The sequence below is a fragment of the Rhinolophus sinicus genome, chromosome 16, assembly GCF_057876585.1.
Source record: "Rhinolophus sinicus isolate RSI-liver-muscle chromosome 16, RSI-T2T, whole genome shotgun sequence".
Taxonomy (NCBI): domain Eukaryota; kingdom Metazoa; phylum Chordata; class Mammalia; order Chiroptera; family Rhinolophidae; genus Rhinolophus; species Rhinolophus sinicus.
In genome coordinates, this window is record NC_142516.1 from 12,672,832 (window position 1) to 12,685,940 (window position 13,109).

At 40.8% G+C, this 13,109-nt stretch overlaps 1 protein-coding gene across 1 annotated transcript in view; it reads left to right on the forward strand.

The window, feature by feature from the left end:
- Positions 1 to 809: 809 nt before the first annotated feature.
- The window catches only part of MEGF9 (multiple EGF like domains 9), an 84,579-nt gene continuing 72,279 nt past the window's right edge, over positions 810 to 13,109 (forward strand). The window contains exon 1 of the mRNA XM_074330934.2: positions 810 to 1,585. Coding sequence (XP_074187035.2) covers positions 997 to 1,585 — 589 coding nt within the window. The 5' untranslated portion in view covers positions 810 to 996. The remainder of the gene's footprint in view (positions 1,586 to 13,109) is intronic.

The window sequence follows — 13,109 nt, forward strand, 5'->3', positions numbered from 1 at the left end:
GTGAGAGTGGGTTACGTGTGTAACGTCCTCATTTTAGAGGTGAAAAACTGCGCTCAGGCCACAAAACCACACAGCAAGAGACAAGAAGCTGAGGTTCCACCGCTCGGTCCTCTTTTCAGCGGGGTTTCGGGTAAGGTGTGCATGTGAGCCTGTCTTTCCAACGCAGGAAGTTTGCACCTTCCGCTCCTGACGGGTCTCTAGCCCGCTTGTACTCCCTGGCACAGCGCCTGGGCCACAGCAGGTCCCTGGTGAAGGCGTGGGTCTTGGTTCAATAAGGCCCTCAGCAAACGCCTCAGTTTCCCCATCTCTGAAATGGGAATGGCAGCGCAGACCTCGCAGGGCCGAGATCAGGCTTTCTCGGGCAGCTGAGGCAATGCTGAGCTCTATAGCCTCGCTGCTGCCGCCCTCGCCCATCGCAGGGGTTCCAACCCAGTCCCCACCCGGGTGCGGCGCCGGCGCCCCATTGTTCAAGAGGGCGGGGAAGCTCCCGCGAGCGGATTCCCCGCCCGGGTCGCGCTCGCTGCCCAATGGATCAGACGAGTTGGCCCGGCGTCTGCCGCGCGGGGCGCGTCCTTTGTCTGCTCCGCGGCACCCGGTGCCCGAGGCCCGCGCCCCGCTCCTTGGGCAGACAAAGCCGGGGCTGCTGCAAGCCCGAACGGCTAGAGCCGGGCTCGCACCACCCTCCTCCCACCTTAGCACCGCCCCCTCCCCTCGACGCCCTCTGATTGGCCCGCGAAGCTACAAAGAGGCCAGGGAGCTGGTGGGTCACGTGGGCTAGCGTGGCCTCGCATTAGGCGGACGAGGCTGCCAATCGGAGAGGGCGGGCTGTCCGCGCACGGCCGTGTCGCTCCCTCCGCGCTGGGGCCCGCCCGCGGGGCCGGCCGCCTGTCAGAGGGAGGTGGCGATGGTGCGCTCGGTGGCGGTGGCGGTGGCGGCGGCTTCCCTAGTCCGAGTGCAGGGAGGAGAAGATGACTGACCGGCCGGCTGACTGAATGAATGAATGGCGGAGCCGAGCGCGCCATGAAGAGCCTGCCAAGCCTGGGCGGCCTCGCCCTGTTGTGCTGCGCCGCCGCTGCAGCCGCCGCCGCCTCAGCAACCTCCGCGAGGAATGTCACCGGTGGCCCTGGGGCCGCAGGGCAGGTGGACGCGTCGCCGGACCCGAGGGTGGGGGGCGAGCCCACTCACCCTTTCTCTAAGGCAACGGCTCCCACGGCCCAGACCCCGAAGACCGGACCCCCGCGCGCGACTGTCCACCGACCCCTTACTGCGTCCTCTTCAGCCCCGTCTCCGGAGACCACCCCTCCTCGGGCGCCGGCCGGACCTGCTGTGACCACCTTTCAGGCGCCTCTCGGCCCCTCGGCGACCACTCATCCCGCGGTGGGACGCACTCCGACCACCACTCGGGCGACGGCCAGACCCGCGCCCACCACCCTCCCGGCGACCACTGGCCCGGCGCCGACCACCCCTTTGGCGACCACCGTCCCGGCGCCCGCCACTCCGCTGACCCCGACCCGCGTTCTCCCCCGCAGCAGCAGCGTCCCGCCCACCCCACCTGCCACCGAGGTCCCCACTCCTCCGCCCCCAGGTGAGTCCCAGCGCTGCCTCGCCTGGCACAGCCCTCCCCGGAGGCCCCCCATCCTTACCCAGCCACGGGCCTCGAGGGCTGGGCTCTGCGCTGGAATAGACCATGTCTTGCCCCAAAGGCTCCCCAGATTTCGACTCCCAAGGGGGAGTCCCAGCTCCAGCTAGCCTGCCTCCCCACCCCCAATCTGGAAAGTCTTTTGTCCCCCGTGGGCTGTGCTTCCTCGGGAGGGGGAGATTTGCTGGGTGGAAGGCATCGCACCTCCTTCCAAACAGGGCTTTCTGGCTTTTGTCAAAGACCCAGCGTGGGCACAAACTTTTGGGTTCTGTGCGCTCACCCTGCCTCCCCTCCTGGGTTATTTGGGGGAAGTTGGAAAGCCAGCACAGTACCTCCCTCACCCAGTGGGTCAAAAGCTGACTATTAGAAGGGATTCCTCCCAAAGCTCCAGTTTCCTGTTCATTTCTCCTTGTTTATGTAAATATCAGATGTGCATGTGACAGGTGGAAGGGATATTCAGAGGATTTTGTTTACAAACAGTAGTACAGACCACTTGAGCCCCCCGCCCCCCCAAAAGAGAGACATTGTACCGTGTTTTCCCTGCAAATAAGTGGATTCAGTAGGTCATTTGGGACAGGTGTGTATCTAGGTTGAGCACATTTATAAATTAGGTTAAATCCCTTCCTTTGCACCATTCCTCCCCCCCCCCCCCCATTACAAGGTCAGTATGTTTGGACAAATACACAGTTTAAGTAGGGATGCCCATTTTTTCTCTTAAGCTAGAATGTTCAATTTTGCTGATACTGATAAATGCCAATTTCTGTTTGAGAGCGTGTAGAAAATAAGACAACTGCTATTCTCTCTCCCTTTCGATCTAAAATGGGGCTGGAACTAAATAAATAAAAAATTTACCTTGTCAAGACGTTGGACAAGAGTTTCTGAATTCCTTTGCTTTGAGTTGGGGTGGAGGTTAGTCCATACCATTTGACTGCATGTATTTATGTTAATGGATCTCTGACCTAATTCTTAGGCTCAGTGATTTACTGTGGAGTCAGGTATGGACTTTGGACTATAATTGAATTTGCAGAGTTTTCCCACATGATTATTAGTCTTAATACAGTCTTGAATCTTGGGTTGGAGCTTAGCATTGACTTAAGTAGGAATGCAGATTATTCACTCACAAAAAGCTAAGTTTGAGTCTCTTTTAGCTTCAAGGAATGTATTAACTAGCTGGATTTTGACTGTAACCTTTTTTGGCCTTCGTATGGAGAGATTGACATATTACCGACAGACAGGAAGCAAAGTGGTTGAGAGTCTGAACTCTAGTCCTGCCCCTTATTAACTGTAATCTTGGGCAGGTCACTTAACCTTTCTTCATCTGTGAATTGAAGATAATCATAGGATTGCTGTGAAGATTAAATAAGTTAATACATTTGGAGTGCTTAGAAACAGTTCCTGGTACAGAGTAAGCGCCGTGTGTGTGTGTGTGTGTGTGTGTGTGTGTGTGTGTGTGTTAGCTATCCTTATGACTAGGCTTTGTTTTTGTGGGATAGAAAGCATTTGAAGAACCTAGTAGGAACTTGTGGTGATTCTATTTGTTTTAGTAAAATATAACAGAAAAAGGATGAATTAGGTGTTCTAGAATTTGACGCACACAGTAGCATTTAAGTAGCAAGATCACTTATTTGGCAGGTTAGTATATGATAAATAAGTCTGTAATTGATGTTATTTTACTTTTATTATTTTTCTGTTGTTATTTTTAAATCACAAAGGAGCCATTGCTTGCAAAAACAAAACAAAAGAAACAAACAAACAAAAACCCCAAACAATCAGAAGTCTACCAAGGGAAAAGTGAAAGTCACTCCTTTACTGCCTCCTGGTTCCAGTCAGTCCCTAGAGGTTACTACTGTTAACAGTTTGATTCTTTTCAGACATTTTTCTGGATATAGATGAACACACACACAGGGTTTTTAAAAACAGTTTTTACAAACTCAAATTGCAATAATTCTATATTCACTTAACTATGTATCATAAACTTTTTTTTTCTATGTTAGTACCTAATGTCGACCTTTTTTTTTTTTTAACAGTTGCAGTTTCATTGTAAGGATGTATCATAATTTATTTAACCAGTCCCTTATTTATGGACACTTAGATTGCTTCTGGTCTTCACTTTAAAAAGCACAGAGAAGAATGTGTTCTTGTTAAGGCCATCACGTATATATTCTCTAAAACTTTGGCTGGAGTTTTGTAGACTCCAAATCAATTTTAAATGAAGTAAAGCTGGCTTGATTAATATTTTCCATATGAACTGTTCAAGGGTTTTCATGGACTACCACATACCTATGGTCTTTGGGTGACAGAAGTTTTAGGAGGATGCCCCACTTCGCTAACTCTGTTTTAAATTTTCCATAGTTTGTACTTCTCTGTGAATTCACTGTGGATTGCCTGTGTCTAGTTCTAAGCAGCTGAACTGAGTGGGCATAATCATAGGCAATTTTAGATTTATAGTGATATATAATGAAGTGCGGCCTTTTTATCTGAGCATGGGTTCTAGTTTACTTCAAACAGTAAGCACATCTCTCTAGCCCAAGGAAAACTTCCACCTGAATTTGAGATACCTAGTTTGGCTTGCGATGTTGGATTCTCTGGCATTTGGGGAGATGGTTGTATAGGGTGTTTTATTTGAGTGCTCTCCTAAGGACTGCTTGCCATTGATAATATGTTATTGGATGGGTCTTCTAGCTGCTCTTTGAATTAATAGGAATTTCTTTTTTTGTTTTTTTTTAATTAAAGTTTGTGGGGGTGACAATTGTTAGTAAAGTTACATAGATTTCAGGTGTACCATTCTGTAATACATTATCTGTATCTCACATTGTGTGCTCACCCCCCAGAGTCAGTTCTCTTCATAGGAATTTCTTTCATGGAGGTCTAGCTGAGCACTTTTGCCTGCCCCTCAATTACGGCTCTCTTTTATTTACAGGGACACTGATCGCAAACTGAAACTAATTGCCCAGCAAGCAGGCACTTTCCTCCCACAGGCCTGGCAAAACGTTTAACTGATTGGTTGACTGGGTAGGACATTTTAAGAAGGGTGAAGGGTGGGGCTGTGATACTAGAGAATAATAATTATCAGCAGTAAGAGACTGAGGTGATGACAAATGTTTGATTATTAAAATTATGGGCCTTTAATACATCTATTGGACAGACCTAGGACAGTTACTGTCTGTTGCTAAGGTTCTAGTGCAGACGCAAGACAAAAGGGGTCCTGGCACTTTGTCTGTCTGATTGTGGCAGCCAAGATTGAACGGGGGATACAGCAGAAAAAGAAATGGACCTTTTGGGCTAGATGGGGCTTTAGAAGCCATTACCTCCTACATGGCTCTACATTTTAAGAAATACTTCTAGGTGTGGCTGACATATTTCTCTCTGTAGTTAACACAGACTGGTTCTGGTTCTGTCTGCTCTCTCTGTGCTATGACAATTCTTTAGGGATTTGGGGACAGTGATCACGTTCCCTCTGAGCCTGGGCTAAATAACTTCTGCTCCCTCAACTGTTCTTTATGTGACATGGTTTCAAATTCCCTCACTATCCTGGTCACCCCTCTTCTGGACTTTTTCAGTCTTTCCGTGTCTCTCCCAAAATGTGGAACACAGGGCTGACAAAATACTCCAGGTGTGCTCTGACTAGCTGTAGTAGAGAGGACAGTTACCTCGTTCTTTCTGGGGGCTACACTACTGTTGATGTAGCTGCTCCTTATCAGAATGGCTTTTTTGGCAGCCACATTATTACGTTATTGACTCATTGAGTCCATTAAGATAGCTAAGTCTTTTTTTTTTTTTAAAACATGTGCTAGATAAGTCTTCTTTCACTCCGTACTTGGAAATTCTTGTTATTTTCTAAAGTATAAGCTGAGAGATTTGCCAAACATGTAAGATTTATTGTGTTTGTTTCAAGTCATCCTTTGAGATCCCAAGTCTGTCGGTCTGTCAGTGTACCGCACCCAGTTTGTTCACATTCACCTACAGGGTGTTCTATAGACAGAGTCTATAAAGACAAGTCAGAGCAGGTTGTTCTTACCTCATAGGGGAGAGTCCATTTATGGATGTTAAGCAGTTTGGGAGGAAAGGAATAGTTTGGATGAGCTCTCAAGGGTCTCTTCCAGCTCTAAAGTTCTGTGATGATTTGGTATGCGTGATTCAGGGGCCATGAATGCCCCCACAAAGAGCCTTAATCATTATTTGTGATGTAAATTAAGAGAACAGGCTTTGTTTAAGCAATCCTTAGAATTTCGAGTTTGAAAAATCTGACTGCTATGACATGTACATAAAATATTACAAATACATTTTTTTTTTTGAAAGGAACATTCTGGGAATGTTCTCCGAAGGTAATGTAGGTCCATAATCTTATCCACAAACTGTGGGGCTGGATGTGTTTCAGTATTTAGAATTTTTCAGATTTTTAGGAAGTTAGTAAATATATTCCAGTGAAGTCTGGGGCGGCATCCTATAATCAAACACATAAAAATATCTGCAGCAAAGTGTGTGTGTGTGTGTGTGTGTGTGTATTATGGTAAATAAAAGACTATAAATAACCTTGTGTTTGTTCAGGTCACGTTTGGCCGCCAAGTAAGTTATAGAAAAAATTTTGGTTTTTGGATCTTTTGGTATTTAGCATCAGATCTGAGGGATTGCGGACCACTGTAATAGTAATCGCAAACACATACACCGTGTTTCCCTGAAAATAAGACCTAGCCAGACCATTAGCTCTAATGTGTCTTTTGGAGCAAAAATTAATACAAGACCCGGTCTTATTTTAATATAATATAAGACCGGGTCTTACATAAGACCGAGTATAATATAATATAATATAGTACCAGGTATAATGTAATATAATATAATACCGGGTCTTATATTAATTTTTGCTCCAAAAGATGCATTAGAGCTGATGGTCCGGTTAGGTCTTATTTTTGGGGAAACACAGTAGTATGTACTGTGTTCCAGGCAATTTTCTAAAGTGCTTTGAATATATATGAACTTTTTATCCTCGCAACAGTTATGTATAATCAGTTTATTATTATCCTCATTTTATAGATAAGGAAACTGAAGCTCAGAGCAGCCCAGCTGTGGCAGAGCCTGGCTTCAAACCCTGTAGTTCTTGTTCCAGAATCTCTATTATTGGCATTTAATGAAGTAGTTGCATAGTAGAGAAGAGAAGGAAACCATTTTGCTAAAAGTATTGGTTCTTGGATACTAATCTGAAAAGATTTCTACTGTTCTTTGGCATTTATTCCCTTCATTCTATTGTGTATTATTCATTCACCTCTTCAAATTTTCTGTTTCACAATGTTTTACAACTGTGATTTGAAATTATAACTCTAATTCTGCCTTTGATATGGTTCTAATATGGTCTGTAATAGAGAAAAATTTGACTGTAGTCTTTTTAAGTCCTGGCCCAGGGACTTCTCAAATTCACTATATCTTATTCCTGGTGTTGTCAAGTGCCTAGCTTTCTGTAGCAATTCCTTAGTCTGATTAGTTTCTGGAACAGCATAGTTAAATTCTAGAACATTAGTTTCAAATCTTTTGATTTATGTCCCCAGGAAGCCTTCTGGCTAACTGAAAATTTACACATTGAAATGATCTGACTAGGTCTTTTTATCTTGATTTTTTTAAAAGACCCATAAAATTAAAGTGCGTATTACTTTTCATCTCAGCATTCCTAAACATGTATATATTAACTCCCAGACGTGCTGGCACCCTTATGAAAAGAATGGAAGAAAAGTATCATGGTGCTGTTTTTTTCTAATGGGTAAATTGTGGGTAGAGAAATTATTGCTCTAGGGCACTTAATCAGAAGAGAAAAGAAATATAAGATCTTGTTTGGCTGAAAGACAGTGTTAGATGATATTTTTAGTTATAAATAGCTTTAATATGCTTTTTGCCTTGATCTTGATTTTTTGTTTGTCTTCCTTAGATATGATATAAAAATCTTTATTACTCAAATTGAGATTATGCTACAGGCACCTCTTCTGTGGTCACTTCGTCTTTTTTCAAGAATACATTTTGGTTTATCTGTTTTTCACTAGAAACCCAGATACCCTAATTACACTGGTAAACTTTAAAGGGAGATTTAAGAAAATTATGATGAAAAGATAAAGATTATGTCTGGATACATTCGTATTTGGATCACAGTAAAGGTTTACTCACAATAAGTATCCTTTTAGATGTGATAAATTTGTGTCAAACTCATCCCTCTGGTAATGCCACTGTTGCACAGATAATTATTATTGTCAGGAGAAATCTTTCCCTATTACTTTTTCTTCATCAGAGAGAATCTTTCTTCTGTTCCCCTTGCTCATTTTTTTTTTTTTCACTTTAAACTCCTGTATGGTCCTCTCATTCTTGTCTCTTATTCTTAGCCTCATCCATTCTTTCAAGTTCTTTAAGGAACCAAATTATTCTCTCTACTTAACAATTTACCACTTTGTCCTCCTTCAGAGACTCCTCGAAGCCCAGTTCTTCCAAGACGTCTTTCTAGAGGAACAAAAGGTCCTTGAAGGTGTCCTGGTAACAGGGTGCATGGGGCTGAACACTTTACACTCAGAACAAAACCTGTCTTTCTCTGGGACTTTGACTTTTTTCCTTTGAATTTGTTTTCAGTCTATTTAATTTAGATTATTAAGCTCCCTTGATAAGAATATGTCATCATTTATACAACATTCACGACATGCTATTACTGTAATTCTCTCTTTCTGAAAAAAGTGAGAGAAAAGATTTTGTTTTTGCTCTGGATCCTTCTTTATTGCCCAGCTTTTTTTTTTTTTTTTTTTTTCTTTTCCCTTCTCCTGAAGAAAAATACAGAAAAAACTGTCATAACAGAAGTTATTTGTCTCAAAAAAAAAAGAGTACTTTGAATAAGCGGCAAATTTCTGTTTCTATATATGAATTACATGAGCTGGGTTTTTTTGGGGGGTAGGTGGATTGGGGCTGCATACCAGTATAAAAGAGTTAATTTAGTTGAGAAACAAATGTTTGATCTTTTGAATGACAGAATTTCCCCTGTAGAAATCTAATTAAAGTTAATAGTGAACAGAGTGCTTCTAATAATTAACAACTATGCAGTGTTTTATGGTTTCTAAGGTACGCTTAGAATCTCCAAGACTGACATCCATAATTTCTGGATATTATATGAATGAATAAAGGCTTAGCTTCTGTCCTCTGTTGGTACTTTTATTGGTGAATATTGACAAAATCTTTATAGGGTTTTGGTGGGTTTCACATTTGATATTTTGTATTTCACACTGTTGTCTTTTAAGTTTATTTTTTTAAATGTCAATCTATGACTGGTTTGCTACCCATATTTACAGGATGAGAAAATGGTATTTGGAGAAGAGGATTGCTTCCTTCCTATTTTCTAGGCACCATGTTGGGCTGAATGTTATGGAAGGAGCCCAGTAGTAATTGAAAGTAAATGGTGATGGAGATAACAAAGGGGAACTAGGTGAACTGCAGAACTTGACTGGGAGGGCACGTGAGAAAAACCTCATGTCTGCAGACTGAAATAAGATTTACTTATTTGCTAGTATAGGAATCTGTTTGAAATTATCTTAACGTACTCTTCCAGTTGTATCGCCTCATATCAGTGTCAGTAGCAAAGAGAAGTGGTACTTTCTCATGTCTCATTTCTAATCTAATGTTTAATACTTCGATAGGCAAGGTAATTAATATTAATTGAACACATATTGCATGCCTAGTTCCTTACCAGGATTTTTTTTAAACATATATCATGTTATTTAATTCTTAAACAATGCAGTAGTTAAATATTTTCATCCTTACTTTATGGATGGCAAACACTCAGATTCAGGAATGTGAAGTAGCTTGCTCAAACCGCCCAGGTTTATAAAGTCCATAAGGGCAGGGACTTCCGTTTGTTTTGTTCACAATTGTATCCCCAGTGTCCAGGCCAAAATAGATTCTCAATAAATATTTGATGATTGAATGAGTGAAGAAGAGTGAATGGTTTGTAGCTGTAGTACAACTGCAGTGTATTCTTAAGGAAAATAATTTAATCACATGACCTTGTTTCTTAGGTTAGAGGTGACCTTTTCTCTTTTTCCTCTTTACTACTTAGGGCAAGGGAAGGTCTTTGAGATCTAGCAAATTACATTCATTATTCTTTTTTTTTTTGTCATATAACTTTGTCCTTTCTTTTTTTCTCAGTTAAAGGAAGAACAGCAATAACAAATGAACATCTGATGACTTTTGTAGAAAGCGTAGCTACGTTGAAAAAGCTGAGCACTTGTCTGTAAGACATGAGACTCTAAGTTCATCGTTCTTTTACCAGTTCTGTGATCTTAGACAGGAAATTTCATCTGAGAGCGTTAGACTAGCTTTATGGTTTTTAAACTGTATTATTTGGGCACCTTGGGTTCCTCAGGTGTGTTTGGGAACCTGTATAGGGAATATGGAGGCCAAATGGGTCTACTTCTGGGTCCTCCACCCCCAACCCACATCCCCACATCACACTTTAATCGACTGCATTTTCATCTGGTTTATATACTGAGTTTCTTTTGGTAAAGACTTTTGAAATAGGAATTCTTCTACTCTAAAATCCTATGATAAAGAAATTATGGTAATCTGTGAACTATTCGGGTGTTAAAATGCTTATATTACGTTTAGTAACAATATACATAGGAGGAGAGAAATATACCAAATGTTAAATGGCTGAAGCTAAATAATGGGATTATGGATCATTTTAATTACCTTCATTGTGTTTTTCTGAATTTTCCAAAATTTTTAAATTAATATATCCAATTTTAATTTTATAGTCATAAAAATAAATGAATAAAATGAAAACAATAAACTTGGTAAGCCTTTACTTATATGGGATCGTTAGGTGATATTACCCATGGCCACTTCTCTATAATTTCTGCCACTGATTCAGCAATTTTGATTTGCATCAGAGATATTTACCTAATCTCAGTGAGTTGTGGTTCTGAAGAAAGGAGATTGCTGAAGACAATGCCCAAGAAAGGAAATTTTCTTGAGGCCTGACAAATCTTAAACATATGGGAGGATGACATAGCTAAGATTTGGTACCATTAGGAGAGGTTTAACTAAGATCTTAGAAGAGACTAAAACAGAGCTGGTTCTGTCTAGGGAATTTAAAGCATGCGCTGAAAAATTAAAGTAGTTTATTGAAATAGATCTTGTTTAAATTGTGCAAAATTTGAATTCATGGCATTCTTCACAGCCTTTACCAATTGAAGATCTTTGATTAGTTCTTCCTTTAAAGATACAGAACTCTGAAAAGTTTGGTTTCAGTCTGTCCATATGTTTTGCAATTAGATCAGATGGGATTGCTTTTATACTGGTAATATAACAGCTGTTCTATATGATATCCTTGCCAGAAAGACAGCTAGGCTCTGAGGGAAGGGGAAATTTATTCAATTGGAAAACGGAATGTATTCTGACTAGTCACAGGGAAAATGATAAGGAGTAGGAATGTTTTCAGCCTGGCTGGGGAATGTTAAATAACCTTTATTTACTAAAGTTTAGACTCTTTAGATAACTGATTTTGGAAACCTTTGTTTCAATCTTGCATGCTTCCTAGAAACTGGCATATTACCAGGGATCTTATTAAATTTTTATTATTTTAAAAATCAAGTGCTTTTACTTTATGTATGTGAGCAAAAAAAAAAAAAGAAAAAGAGGTTAGGAGTAGCATTGTTAACTGTAAGGAGAACATATTATCTATGACCATTTCAATTTTGGAAATGGTTTTCAAAGGTGAAATTCCTTTAAAAATATACTATTAGGTTTGTGCAAAAGTAATTGTTTTAAAAGATTAAAAACAATTGCAAGAACTGCAATTACTTTTGCACCAACCTAATACTGTGTTTCCCCCAAAATAAGATCGGGTCTTATATTAATTTTTGCTCCAAAAGACGTATTAGGGCTTATGTTCAGGGGATGTCATCCTGAAAAATCATGCTACGGCTTATGTTCCAGTTAGGTCTTATTTTCGGGGAAACACGGTAGGAAAAGCTTAGATGTTGGCCTCTGAAGGAAATTGGATGAACTGAGTAGCTTTCAGGTTCTCTTCAGTCTTGTCTATCATTTTGTAGGGAGGTAGTGGTAGTTTGGGGAGGGTTAACGGAGATTATGGCGAATAAGAGGGGGTGCTTGGTATTCCAACATATTTATCCTCTTTTATTGTTTATTGAGGCTTGATTAGAGGAATGCATTGGTATTTTTCTGCTGTAGTTTTCTCATTTGGCTTCATAGTCATTAAAATCCGTGTATCCATTCTATATGAACTAACTCCATTAACCACGTGGCCCCACCATCCATTGATGTGTGGGTTAATGAATAGTTATAAAGCGTAGCAAAAACACAAAGCAATCTAGCTGTTGGGTATTATTATACTGAATTGTTGGTATATTGCCTGCAAACCTACCCTGTTCAACTGGTTTTAGTTTTTAAGTTAGTTTGTTGCTTCAACTTGTCCACAAAGGCAGAGCTGAATGGTCCAGCTAATCAGTGGAATTGCAGCCAGAAGAACTATATTCCCTCTTTATTCCCATTCACTTTGTGAGTTCTTGAGCACATTTTTAAAAATGTCTCTGTGACGTAGTTTCTCTAACTGTGAAATGAAGCCTATTACTTCTAGCCTCCCAAGGTTTTTGAGAAGTTACATGTATAAATTATGGTAGACTTTTGTCAAACACAAAGGCTTTAAAGAATTCAAACAGTTTTGTGGTATTCTTTCCTGATTACATGGTTTATATAACTTACAATGTAATGTGAACAAGATAGCGTTTGATTAAACACAACAAAGAAGTAAACACATGCATTTACAGGTGGCTTCTCTATGCAAAAATATTTTTATGCTATTTTGCAGTTAACATACTTGTATAGTTTATAGACAGTTATGTTATGGTATTTTCCAAAGGTTTGGGATCCTTCAATATTATTTTTCTTCCTGTACTACCTTGAGAAAATAAAATAATCCTTATCTCATATAAAACTCTTAAAATAAATAAGTTGTGCTTTTATAGATCTTTCTTCTCTCTTTTTTATTAGTTTCAGGTGTACAAAACAATGCAATGGTTAGACATTTCATCCCTCACAAAGTGATAACCCCTCCTCCCCCAATCTATTGCCCCTCTGACATTGTATATATCTATTACAATTCTATTGACTCTATTCCCTGTGCTATATTCCATATCCCGTGACTATATACATATTAAATTATAGTTGACATGCAATATTGTTCAGCTTCAGGTATACAGTGCAGTGGTCAAGCATCTAAACCATCCATAACGTGGTCTCCCTAATAAGACAAGTGCCCATCTGACACCTTACGAAATCTTTACATTATTGATTATATTCCCCAAACTGTCTTTCATGTCTCCTTGGCATTATTATAGTTACCAATTTATGCTGTCTGATCCCTTCCCCTTCTCCCTCATCCCCACCCCCCTCCTTTCTAGCAACCATCGTTTTTCCTCTAATCTCTGAGACTATT